Source organism: Tupaia chinensis, unplaced genomic scaffold (genome assembly GCF_000334495.1).
Source record: "Tupaia chinensis unplaced genomic scaffold, TupChi_1.0 Scaffold149333_1, whole genome shotgun sequence".
Taxonomy (NCBI): domain Eukaryota; kingdom Metazoa; phylum Chordata; class Mammalia; order Scandentia; family Tupaiidae; genus Tupaia; species Tupaia belangeri.
Window position 1 is genome coordinate 3,339,391 of NW_006209177.1, and position 13,268 is coordinate 3,352,658.

The window sequence follows — 13,268 nt, forward strand, 5'->3', positions numbered from 1 at the left end:
GAAGGAGTCGCTGTGTCTGGCCCAGGCTTAAGGAGTGGGAAGTGATGCTCCGCCTTCTTGCAGAAGGAGTACCTAGTTCATTCCTTTTGAATTCTTGTGGGAGACGAATTTGTCTATGCTCCTTTATTTAATGAGCCGTTTATCTCAGAATGGACTCAGGGATATTTATCGTCGATTTTCCGTTACAACCCATGACTACTTGGTTCATTTTGTTGCTCTACCTGCCACAGCTGCGGGCACTGGGAGCTCTCCCAGTCGGCTCCTGTGCCTGTTCAGAGGATCCCCCTTAATGCCTGCTGCCATTGACTATTTATCGCCTCCCTACTTTCTGCCACTCCAGAAGTTCCAGGCTCACTTGGCATATTTCCTGCCCCCAGTCCTGGGCATCTATTTCCCTATGGGCACCGGATTCCCTTTTCTTGGAGCATGCTTTAGAAGACAGGTTCTGGGTGCTAGGCGTGCTCATTGCAGCCGAAGTGTCATTTCCCCTTGGCCCTCTCTGCTGACAGAGCAAGGAAATGCATGCGGATGCACTGCCTCATTGGTATGTACACATATTTTTTTTTCTCTGTGTAGCCATCTGTGTCTGTGTTAAGGAAAGCATGAGTTCACGCCGAAGCGTCCAACTCGAATCCCATGCCCGCGCTCCACTGCATCCTCCTCCACTCGCTTAGGAGGAAACTCTCACTTGGGCAGCGAGAAAGCTGGCCCTTGCCTTCCACTACCGCACACATCTTCATTCAGTCCAGGTGTTCACGAGCAGCAGGATCCAGCGTGTTAACCCCTACTCTCACGGGCAAGTGCTTTATCGGCTAGAAGAGAGTGTTTGCAGTGCCCCGTGCTGAGAGCCTGACAGGCCCTGCTGACTTCCGGGCTTGGCTCACCACCCTAGCCCTCAGCCGTTCCACTGGGGTCGGATTGTACCTTTATCAAACAGAGTCTGTGGACAGCTCCTATTCCTTTTTGGGATTCCTCTTACCTCCTACCAGAGTTTTTCAAACCTGCACACACACTCTTTGTCCTGGGGAGTGCAATGGGTTTTGACCAATGTCACGTTTCCATCATGACAGTGCTGTATAGAAGAACAGCTTCTCCACCGTGAAAAAAATCCCACACCTAGATGAACAACCACGGCCAGTTGAAGCAGTCTTCCCCTTTTTTGGGGAACCTCTGTAGGCCACTTATCTTTTTCCTGGTTGTGCCTTCTCTAGAATGTTGGTCACAGCAGGCATACAGGGGTAGTCTTTTGGAAAGGTTTTAATAATTTCAGCTCTCTCTCTTTTCCCGTGAGTCATGCCAGTTAAAGAAGTACGCAGTTTTGGGGCCAGCAGATGGAGGAACGGTTACATCGCTGGACTCCCATGTAGTCACCCTTGATTGGAGTCCTGGACCTAGGGGCTTGAAACTCACACTGGGTCTGTGTGGCCTGTGCCCAAAATCCCGAGAGGAGGATGGAAGAGAAGGGATTGTGGTCTGGCTATCCTCCCTCGGAGGTGCCGGGGGGGGGGTATTTCTTGCTTTCTGTCTCTCTGTCTCTCTTTGTCTCTGCCTATAGCAAAACCTTTCTCTCAAAAAAAAAAAAAAAAAAAGTACCCAGTTTTTAACCTTTTCACCGAACATACTTTTGCTGCATTGACTTCCTTTACTGCTCTCCTTCTCTCTACTTTCCTTCCACTCTTATCTATATCTTTCCATCCCTGGGGCTGATTCTGGGTTTGGCTTGCTCTTGTCTAGTTTCTAAATGTTGAAGATTAGGCTATGGATTTTGCCTTGTTCTTCTTTTCCTTTTTCACTTTTTTTCTTTTTTCAAATCTGCTGTAGGGTGTATGCACTCTCTGGGAAGACACAGAGAAAGAGAGAGACAAAATGGGATAGCACCGCCCAGGAGGATGGCGATGCTGCAAACCCTTCTCCTCCATTCTCATCTCGGGATTTTGGCACACATGCACACACATCTGGCATGGTTTTCAAGCCTCTGGGCCTGCAGCTTGAACCCGGCAGTCAGCCATGTGGGATCCAGCCACCTTAAACTCCACTGCCTGCTAGCCCTCTTTCTATTTTCCAATGGAGCCCTTTATAGGTCTACATTTCCGAGGGCTACTTTTACTGTGCCCCATAACTTTTGTGTCCTACATTTTCCTTTCCATTCGCATCAGTGATTTTCTACTTTCTACTGTGATCACTTCCGTTACCCACTGGTTACTGTCATGGACTGAGGCCTGTTTCTGTGGCTCTCCCCAGTCTAAATACCAAGCCTGAGCCCACCTCTGTACCTCATTTGCTTGCCAAAGAAACCAGCTGTGTTGTGGGTAGGGGCGGTGTATGGAAATGACCCAGGCTGCCATCAGCTGACCAGCCAGTTAGTGGGTAGAACTCTCATTAACTTGCAGGCCTTTCTTTCCTCATCGGGATTCACAGCTAAATCAGATTTCTTTTCTCCCACTGAGAGCTCACTCATCAAACTACCTGGGAGGCTCAGTCCCAAGGGCCAAGCTAAAGCCAAGTTTGCTCAAAAGGCTTGACATTGTTTTCCCGTCACTATACATTTAGCCGGAGAACAAAGAAATGAAGACTTTAAGAAGTTCAAAGAAGATGGTAAGAATTTACATGGGAGAAACTTGGTGAACAATCAGGAACCCAAGATGATTCTTTGCTATGTGCGATTTAACTGCACCATGAGGGCTGTTGCGTGTTTCGAATGTTCAAATCCTGAAATCCTCCCTCTGCAAGTGCCCAAATATGAAATAGAAAATAAATGAAGTATAAAGAAAATAAACCAAAAGCAGATTTTTTAAAAAAAGATAAACAAAATTGACACACCATGACCTAGACTAATTAAGAAGAGAGAAAGGAACCATATAAATCAAATTTGCTACGAAGCAGGCAATAGTGCAAGAGATATCACAGAAATACAAAACATCCTCAGAGAATACTGTGAGCGATGATATACCAACAAACAAGAAAACCTGAATGAGATGGACAGGTTCCTGGACGCGTATAATCTACCAAGATCGACTTAGGAAAACATAGAAACCCTGAATAGACCCGTAACAAGCAAAGAGATTGAATCGGTAATAAATAACCTCCCAACAAAGAAAACCCAAGACCCTGATGGCTTCACTTCTGAACTCTACAAAACTTTTAAAGAACAGTTAACCCTCATCGTACTCAAACTATTTCTGAAGATCCAGAAGGAAGGAACCCCTACCCCAAATTCATTTTATGAAGCCTCCATCACCCTCATCCCCAAAACAGATAAGAACATGGCAAGGAAGGAAAACTATAGATCAGTATCTCTCATGCATATAGACGCAAAATTTCTCAACAAGATACTAGCAAGTTGTATCCAACAACATAAAAACAAAACAAAACAAAAAAAGATTGTACATCACGACCAGGTAGGCGTTATTCCAAGGATGCAAGAGTGGTTCAACCGATGCAAAACCGCAAATGTAATACTGCATATTAACAGACGGAAAGATTAAAAACCATATGATCATATCAATTGATGCAGGAAAAGTATTTGATAAAATACAACACCCTTCATGACTAAGACTCTCAGCAAAATTGGCATAGAAGGGACATTCTCAACACAATAAAAGCCATCTGTGAAAAACCCACAGCTAAGGGACCAGCAGTTAGCGTAATGGCTATGACGCGGGACGTCCCTGGAGGTGTAATGGCTATGTCGCTGGACTCCCATGTAGTCGACTGCGGTCCACGTCCCGGATCCAGCGGCTTAGACTCACGCCGGGTGAGTGTGTGTGCATGGAGGAGAAGGGATTGCAGCGTGGCCTTCCCCTCTGGGGGGTGATTTCTCGCTTTCTGTCTCTCTGTCTCTCTCATTTTCTGGCGAGCACACATGCCCTATAGCAAAAACCTCTCAAAGCAAACAAACAAACAAACAAAACAAAACAAAACAAAAACAAAAACAAAAAACAGCTACCATCTTTCTGAAGGGGGCAAAGCTTTTCCACTAAAATCTGGTATAGGACAAGGTTGCCCACTCTCTCCACTGCCTTTAAGCATACTGCTGGAAGTCCTAGCCAATGCAATCAGAAAGAATGGATAAAATAAAACGCATTCAAATAGGAAAATAAGAGGTGAAATGATCTCTATTTGCAGATGACATGATTGAATACATAGAACACACAAACGTGTCCACACAAAAACTCCCAGAAGCGATAAATTCATGCAGTAAAGTGGAAGGATACAAAACCAACTTACAAAAATCTATAGTATTTCTATACATGAACAACAAGTGGACTGAGGTAGAACTGAAGAAACTAATCCCATTGACCAGAGCTGCTAAGAGTATAAGGTACCTAGGAATACATCTGACCGAAGATGTCAAAGGCCTCTACAAGGAAAACTACGAAAATCTAAAAGAGAAATTGAAGATGACCCCAAAAATGAAGACATCCAATGTTTTTGGCTTGGAAGAATTAATATAAACGAAGTGGCAATTCTACCCAAATTAATCTACATATTTAATGCAATCAAATTAGTGTTGATATTCTTCACAGATCTAGAAAAGACAATCATAGGATTTGTCTGGAATCACAAAAGACCATGTATTGTCAAAGCAACCCTGTGCAGTAAGAGTGGGGTAGGAGGCATCTTTCTCCTCAACCCCAAAATATATTACACAGCTGTAATAATCAAAACAGCATCATACTGGGAAGAAAAGAAACATGTGAACCAATGGAACAGAATAGACATCCCAGAAATAAACTCCAAAACATACAACCAACTGAGTTTTGACAAAGGGTGCCAGTTAATCCAGTGAGAAGAAGAAAATCTCTTTAGCAAATGTGGCTGGACAAATTGGGTATTCACCTGCAGAAAGATGAAGCTGGACCCCTATCTCTCACCATTAACAAAAATCAAAACAAAGTGGATCAACGATCTAAACCTAAGACCCCAAACTATAAAACTACCGCTGGGAAACACTGGCTAAACTCTTAGAGACATCGAAGTAGGCAAAGAATTCTTAAACAAGACTCCCAGAGCACAGGCAATAATCCCCAAAACAGACAAGTGGGATTACACCAGATTAAAAAGTTTCTGCACAGCAAAAACACAGTAGTTAGTGTGAATTGAAAACCCCTGGACTGTGAGAATAGTTGTGTAAACTGTGTCTCAGACAAGGGACTGATAACCAGAATACACAGGGAACACAAGAGGCTTGAATGAAAAAAAAAAAAAAAAAAAAAAAGGTTAACCCAATTAAAGGCTGGGAAAATGAGCTGAACAAACAACTCTCTAAGCAGGACGTGAGAACAGCTAACCATCATATGAAAAAATGCTCATGGGAACCAGCAGTTAGCGTAATGGCTATGTCGCTGGACTCCCACGTAATCGACCGTGGTTCGCGTCCCGGACCCGGTGGCTTAAAAATCTCACGCCGGGCGCGTGTGCGTGCGTGCCCAAGATCCCGAGAGGAGAATGGAGGAGAAGAGATTGCGGCATGACCACCCCCCCCCCGGGGGGTGATTTCTCGCTTTTTGTCTCTATGTCTCTCTCTGTCTGTCTGGCGAGCGCACACGCCCATAGTGAAAATCTCTCCAAAAAAAAAAAAAAATGCTCAGTATCCCTTATCATAAGGGAGAAGCAGATCAAACCCACAGTGAGCTACCACCTAATCCCAGTCAGAATGGCTAAGAGTACAAAAACAAAAAATGAAAAATGCTGGCAAGGCTACCCTGAAGACGAAATTCTCCTACACTGCTGGTGGGAATGTAAATTTGTACAGCTACTGTGGAGATCATTATGAAGGTTCCTCAAAGATCGACAAAAAGAATTGCCATATGATCCAGCAATTCCACTCCTGGGAATCTACTACTCAAAGGATAGGAAAACGGTCAGTTGGAAAAGTGCATGTACATCTACGTTTATTGTGGCATTATTCAAAACTGCAAGGACATGGAACCAACCCAAACGTCCAGAAACAGATGAATGGATTGTAAATGTGCGGTGCATATTCTCTATGGAATACTACTCAGCCAGGAAAAAACCCCCCAGACCCTGGCATTTGATAGAAAGTGGATGAATATGGAGGATTTACTGCTGAGTAAAGTAAGCCAGGCTAGCAAGGAGAGACATCACATGCTCCTACTGAATATATGTGGACTGTTTGCACTCTATGGTGGAAACTGAAAGACTGGGGGATATAGAAGCATGGAGAATGGTTATGGATACTGGAGACAGTGTGGGAAGAGGACGGGAGTTGGGCGAGAGTGAGAGCAAAGTAATCAAGGAGAAAAATAGAGAGGGAAGACATTTAGGGGACACAGAAATGGAAGATTGTTGATACTGTGTATTATACCTTCAACTGGACTGCTGTGAAATGCATTCATGTCAGGTAATTCATCTTCTAAGCTGTAGTGATGTATAATGATTACTGTATAAAATACATTAGAATAATTTTTTAAAAAAGACAAGGCAAAAAAAAAAAAAAGCTCAAATATATTACCTCTCTGTGAGGAAGGTTTTGTGGTTGTTGTTAGATCATTTTTGAGATTTTTGCTATAGGGCACATGCACTCACCAGAGAGACAGAGAGACAGAAATGGCCATGCCACAATCCCTTCTCCTCCATTCTCTTCTCGGGATGTTGGGTGCGCACACATGTGCGCCTGGCATGAGCTGGTGGCTCCGGGACTCGAACCACACTCGGCTATGTGAGAGTCCAGTGCCATAACCATTATGCAATCTGCTGGTCCCTGCAAGGAAGTTTTTAATTGGTGCCACTGGATCTACAGTCATGGCAACCACAACTGTCATGCATTTCACCTGCACCCGAACTTCTGAATTGTTGTTTGTGCTTGGAGGGGGAGAGCGTTTGTTTTCTCCCCATCCTGCCTTTAAAAGAGAGTAGGACAAGGAAAGAAGTTGATAGACAGACCATGGGATGCAGGGTGTGTCCCTGGGCAGGATCGCTCGCCCACAGGTGCCACTGTTGACATTTGGGGGTGCTTCCGTCTTTGTATATGGGCTGAGGGTAGCTGTCCTGGATACTACAGGATATTTGGCAGCACCTCTAGCTGCTGCTGCTGCTGCTACTGCTGCTGCTGCTGCTGCTGCTGCCGCTTTTTTATGTTTTTGAAGAGAGGTTTTGCTATAGGGCACGCGCGCTCGCTGGAGAGAGACAGAGACAAAGAGACAAAGCATGAAATCACCCCCCAGGGGGGATGGCCACGCCGCAATCCCTTCTCCTCCATCCTCCCCTCGGGACCTTGGGCATGCATGCTCACGCGCCTGGCCTGAGTTTTAAGCCACTGCGTCCGGGACTCGAACCATGGGCGACTACGTGGGAGTCCAGCGACGTGACTATGCTTCTTTCTATGTGTTAGATGCAGAAGCAACACCTGCAGCCACGACAACTTAAACTCTCTCTAGGCTTTTTCTGAAAAGCAAAGAACTCTATATTCATCACAGTTTGCGGCATCCTAAGTAGGTTTACACGTGATCGATGACGAAATCGGCTAGGTTTTAAGTAGCAGCATGTCCACGTGCCTCCACACCACCAAGCACGTGGAAGAGCAAAACTGAGATGAGGGCATTGCACTTCTCAACGGAATTCACAAATACATGGATCTTAGAAAGGCGATTAGCACCCCTTTGTGAAGCAGCATCGATTTACAAGTGACCAGGCACAGATGGGGACTTTTACCTGGAGACCACTGGTAGACTCTGGATGACAAAGACTTGTCTAATGCACCCCAAGTTTTCGTTCTCTTATCGACTCTTGCCACCTCCCACAGGACCTTCTCAATTCCTGTCAAGTGACAAGCGATGAGAAGTGTACCTTTGGGTCGTGGTATATTGTGTGGGGCTCTCTCCACAGCCTGACTTCAGAGCTCGTTTGCCTATTTTCAATCACTGCCACGGTAAGGACATGAAAGTTGACTTCCTACGATCACAAAGACAAATCACCCTGTGCAGAGACTCGCTGATCACGACACGTGTTATAACTTAGACACCCGAAGGGACCAGAAACAGTTCCTTCCTACGTTGAGCCAAGATGCCCTTCCAAATAAATGCAGGAGAATGTAGGGAAGAAAGAAAATGTCACTAGCTCCAGTATGTGGCACCGAGGCCACACATAAATCCTGCAACCCACACACTAGGGAGCACCTCTAACATGCAGACCGGTAGGACTCGCTGGCAGTGCCTGCCACCTCCACATCTCGTGGAAAGGGCACTTTGGAGCCCAGTTACGAAGCAAGACCTGGTCGCTTCTCATTGTGAGGGAAGGCCCTGTCATGGAAAGGCACCACCACATTGGGGCATCGGGTCCAGATGGCCAGCAGCAACTGAGTGCCATTGTGAACGCTTGTTCACCAAAGCCAGGTGTCTGTACTGCCAAGGGTTGAACGGTTCTGTTAATGAGGGCAGGCAGGCTGTCTGGGGGCCTAAGTGAACATATGACCTGCTTGAGTGTCTGCTCAGCACCTGCATTATGCCAGGGAGTGGCGTTAGCGTGAAACCTTCACTGGGTGAGCAAAGCTCTCTCGACTACCAAGAAGGAAAAACGACAGAGACGACAATTGCTTTAGTGCAGACAAAGCTTTATTCGTACTCTGACCCTTTTCATTGGCCAGCACAATCTGTTCTGACCAAGTGTTGGCCTTTATCTGGGCGAGTCTGAATCGTCCGGGGACATCGGGAGCCCATCAGTAGCTGCCACGACCTGCTCTGCAACACAGTGGTAGTCGGCACGGCAGTGGAACGGAGCCGGAAGATGGTGGCCCATGACCACGGGGTTGTCAGGCCCGTCGGCCGCAATGGGCACGGGCATCGAGGGATGGCAGATTGGCAGCAGTTCAGCCAGCGGTTGTGCGGTCGGCAGGGTGCACATCCTAGGAAGCATGGTAGGAAGGCCCTGCATAGGCTCATAGATACTCATCTGGGTCAAAGGGGCGTCTAAATTGTACGGGAACTCTGCGGGCATGGTGACGTCCCACAGCAGAGCAAAGTGAGCCTGGGCGATCTCTGGCCACCAGTTGGCTGGCTGGGTTACTGGAGCCTCACCATTCACTGGGGTGGGCCCGGGCACTTTGTCAGCACCTGCTAGTGGCACAAAGTCCCTCCTGGTGAGGTGACAGACACATTCTTGGTCCTCCAGTCGAGTCTTCCCATCCACCGCAATGGGAGTCTTTCGGCTCTTTTGTTGTTTGGGGAGTGTAGGGTTACTCTCTGACTGGCGCGAGTCAAACGTCATGCCCACTCTCCTCATCCTCTCGAGAAGGTGAGGTGAGTCTTTTTTAAAGAATGGACAGGAGTAGAACTTTAGCTACCATTCAAAATGGAAAAGAAAAAGAAAAAGGAAAAGGAAACTCCACATTAGTAAAGCTGCCTACAACTCTATGCCCCCGTGCAACAGAACTCTAGTGGACCTGGGAGGCCTCTTAGAGAAAGGTCATGGGCCCACAAGGAAGCTGTGGACTTTGTTCTCCATCCTCAAGATTCACCTGCGATGACAAGCACTTTCCCCTTTGACGACGCCTGAGAGTGGCACGTGAGGGTGACTACAAGGCCAACGAGGGACTTGGGAGTGGCAGGCGGGGAGAGAAGAAGAGGTGGTGCCTCCCTAGCAGCCCGTCAGCCAGCAACGGCATTCAGTAGTCCCTGGGTGGGCACCCCTGGTAGTTGGTTCTTCCACACCGGGGAAGGATGGCCTGGTTGAGACGAGAAGCATACACATTTATGCTAGCCTCTGCGGGCTCCCTCATAGGCCTTAGGGCTCGCATTCATCCGCAAACGACCCTTGGGGCACTAATATGCCGGCAGGAATGGATCCCCTACCCTGCCACAGCTTAAAACACTATGGAGTCATAAAGTCATGTGGATCCACCAGGTGACACTTGGCCCCAGGGAGAAGGAACCTGCAGGTAGGCAGAGTGACTGCACAGCTCTGATCCGTTACACACAGGAGGTGGGCTGGCCCGTCCTCAGTACCTTCCGGGGATAAACTCTTGATTTTGTCACCACCGCCCTGAGAGGGACACAGGCACGGAACAGCTCCGTACCCCACCTGAGGTCACCCCGTTCCTATGGATCCTCTGCCCAACCCAGCCCCAGAGCCCTTCAAGAGGCTCGTCCTCAGTTACCGTGCTCATGACATAGACTGTAGTCTCTTCGGTGAATTCGTCGAAGAGGTGGAGGGATGCGCAAACGTCCTGATGCGTCTCGTTGAAGCCGTACAGGTGCAACTCGTGTTTGAAGCTCTTCATGTCGTCTGTGTCAAACACCTTGAAGGGGCGGGTCCTTTCCAGAACCTCCTTTTGAAACAGGTTTTCATTGATCCCTATACATGTGCCGCTATCGTCCCACCATATGGACACAAAGTAGGTGCTGTTGGCGACGATCCACAGCTTTTGGGGGAAGGGGAGAGAGAGGAGATCTTCTTCTCCCAGAGCCAGAAACTCATAGAGGCTCAGTGGCTTTGTCCAAAAAGGCTCGTCGATCGAAGCCTGGCGAGCAATTTCTTCCAGTAGCAGCCTGAAATCAGGGTACTCCAAGGGCTCCAGGATGTCCTGGGAGGAGCTGAGGTCTTCCGGAGGAGGGCTGAACTCTGTGTCCACAAGGGAAGTCCTCGTTTCTGAGGGAAGAGATGCTGTTCTGAGGCTGTGCCTCTGGCCTCCTGGCTTCCATTCCTCACTTTTAGCCATCCCGAGAGGTGGCTTGTCCTTCACTCACTTCAACATGAGAGTGCAGCCCTAGTTACTAAAGGCCTACAGTCCCGCTGGTTACTGATGTAGCCCCAGGACATCACAAAGGGGCCCAGGTTGCTTGGGAGTGATATCACAACAGTCCTGGCGCGTGAGCTAATGAAAGGGCTGAGGAGACCAGTAGCTGGCAACATGTCCACCCCCTAGCACACAGCGTCGTCTCAGTGGAAAGATGCCACCAGTGTGCGTCTGTTTTCGGTGCCCTGCCAGAGCTGAGGCACAAACCCTGAACTGTCTTCTTGTCCTCCAGCTCCTGGGGCCGGTGCTGAGGAAGCACAGGCTAAGGAAGACAGGAGGTCACTGTCCAAATCCACGGGCCCGTGTACCATAGCCCAGGGTGATGCTGGCAAGCACGGCACCAAGTCTAGGGCAGTACCCACCCACGCCACCCTTTTCACACTGCCACGGCCATCCCCTACAGAGACCCTGATAACACTTCCGTGCCCTTGGTCAGGTGGAGGAGAGGCAGATGCCCGCTTAGGCGGGGGGTTAGCCAACTCCCCCACTGTCGTCTGCCAGTCTGGTGGGGAGCAGAATGTGACTCGACCCTCTTCCTGCCTCTCCTCAGCTTGCGAGGGACCCCTCACCAAGCAGTCACCCTTCCAAACTCTGGCACTTGACAGCCATGCCACAATTCGGCACATGTCCACTGGCCTTCCCAGGAACCTGATTTCCCTTGACCCCAAGTCCAGAGACACACACGCTGTGTTCTGCCCGTATCTGACCTCTGGGAGCCTTCTTTTAGTGCGGTGCTGGGAGGTCCCGTTACAGGCATCCACCGAAAGCAGCCTCTGCATCACAGTGTCCCCATACAGAGGGCCGCCTGTTCACAGATTCTCTCGACACGGTGGTCACGGAGCCCGATGTTCTTCCAGAGACTTCCCTACGTCGGCACTCTTCCACACTGGAGGTATGACGAGCCGCAGGCCTGAGACACTCTGGCGCGGTGGGTAATAAGAGAGGGGGCCTGCAAGCAGGCTGTCCACGTTGGCGTCTCAGCCCAGCCTATTCGCAGCTCTTGCTGGTCCTCCACAGCTTTTGAGTGACTCTGGGAATGTCATGCCCCTCAGCTTCCCTCGGCCTGTTTCCTCTCAGAGAAAGGAGTAGTAGCACCTGCTGCCCAGGCTCGGGAGGATTCGGGCCTACATCCGGGAGGCAGCCAGGCATCTGGTAGTTGAGTCATAGCTACCGCTCTCGCCAAAAAGGGTGTTTTCTTGCCCAGAACATCTGAAATATCAGAGCTTGGAAAGGATGTACAGGCCTGGATTTTGGCTTCCTGCACGACGCCCTCCATCCACAGCAACCAGTGAGCTTTCCTGTCAATTGCAGCCAAGTGTGGGCTGATGCGCCTGCTGAGTTAACCTCCCAGTATAGGCAGGTTAAGGCCCATTGATGGGAGGTGCTCCCAGAGCATTTTGTGGAAATGGTGGCAGTCCTCAGCTGTCTACGTGACCCGAGGATACCCAGAAGCCCTGGAAAGGTGATGCCACTTGCAGACTGTCTTGAGGCACTCCGGAAAGCCTCCTGAGCTGTACTACTTGCAGCATGGTGTCACCCAGCCAGGGGAAGAACCTTGATGACACTGTCTCTCTCTCCCTCTGTATCCCCTGCAGGCTGTCACTCGGAGAAAGACTCTCGGTGACAGATACCCCCCCACTCCTGTGTGCCTTGTCTGTCACCAACTAGAGGTTTCCTTTGACCTGGGTGGAGGACATTCCAGCTTCCCAGCCCACCGATAAAATGAGATACAGACAGTGCATGTGTAAAAGGAGGAACCAGTTTATTAACAGCTACAGGGAGCAAAAATAGTGGATTTGGCCAGATTGTTTTCACACTCAGAGCCGGAGAGGCTGTCCCAAACCATTTGCCCCGCCCCTCCCCACAAACAGAACAGGCTTGCTTGAGGTCAATGCCAGGGGTAGAGTTAGGTCTGAGGTGGACTGAAATTTAGCCCAACTGGGGCCACTGTGAAGTTTGCTGCATTAAAGCCTCACTCTTCCCGCAGAGGGGAAGGTCTTTGCTCCTTTCTACTCTCCTTGCACAAATGGCCTCTCTGTTTGGAGGCAGAAGAGTGTGCCTCTGGTGAGACCTGATTCAGGCTGCACTGTGCTGCTCAGGAAACAGCCGCCCATGGGAAACATGGGGCCTGGTCTGAAGCTTTCTTGCTGCTGGCAGAGACAAAGCTCCAGGTTGTGACGCAGACACACGTGCACGGTCCTCTCTGCTCTGGAGGGTTCTGTAGGCTAGTGGGAAGGGTCAGAGGATGAATGATAGGACCAGGTTGGTCGAGCCTGCAGCCTCAGTCTGTCTGGTGTCCAGAACTACTGGCTGGCTCAATCTGGATTGCAGGTGGGATGGGGTGGGAGTTCGCCTGTCTGTGTTGGTCTTCATCAAACTCCCTCTGGGTTACTGGCTAGCCAGTGTTGGGACTGTTGTGAAAGCACAACCCCTGTGTCTTTGTCCGGGTATTCTGGCAGTAGCAGCTACTTGGTCCCTGGAGGGGACCAATGGCTGGGCCCGGTTTCTGGAGGCA

General features: G+C 49.2%; 1 protein-coding gene across 1 annotated transcript; it reads right to left on the reverse strand.

Annotated features, from left to right (window-relative positions):
- Nucleotides 1-8,565: 8,565 nt before the first annotated feature.
- HSFX2 (heat shock transcription factor family, X-linked 2) lies at nt 8,566-10,807 on the reverse strand. Its single transcript, XM_006171108.3, has 2 exons — nt 10,115-10,807; nt 8,566-9,297 (listed from the first exon to the last, which is right to left on the reverse strand). The coding sequence occupies exons 1-2, from the start codon at nt 10,673-10,675 to the stop codon at nt 8,635-8,637; spliced, it is 1,224 nt and encodes a 407-aa protein (XP_006171170.1). The 5' UTR covers nt 10,676-10,807; the 3' UTR covers nt 8,566-8,634.
- Between the last annotated feature and the right edge of the window lie 2,461 nt (nt 10,808-13,268).

Bases quoted from the DNA above. Each gene is read 5' to 3' on its own strand.
- HSFX2 (XM_006171108.3), bottom strand. From the start codon at position 10,675: ATGGCTAAAAGTGAGGAATGGAAGCCAGGAGGCCAGAGGCACAGCCTC. The intron at 9,298-10,114 runs GTAACTGAGGAC...TTTGAATGGTAG, and splicing joins CAGTCTATGTCATGAGCACG to CTAAAGTTCTACTCCTGTCC.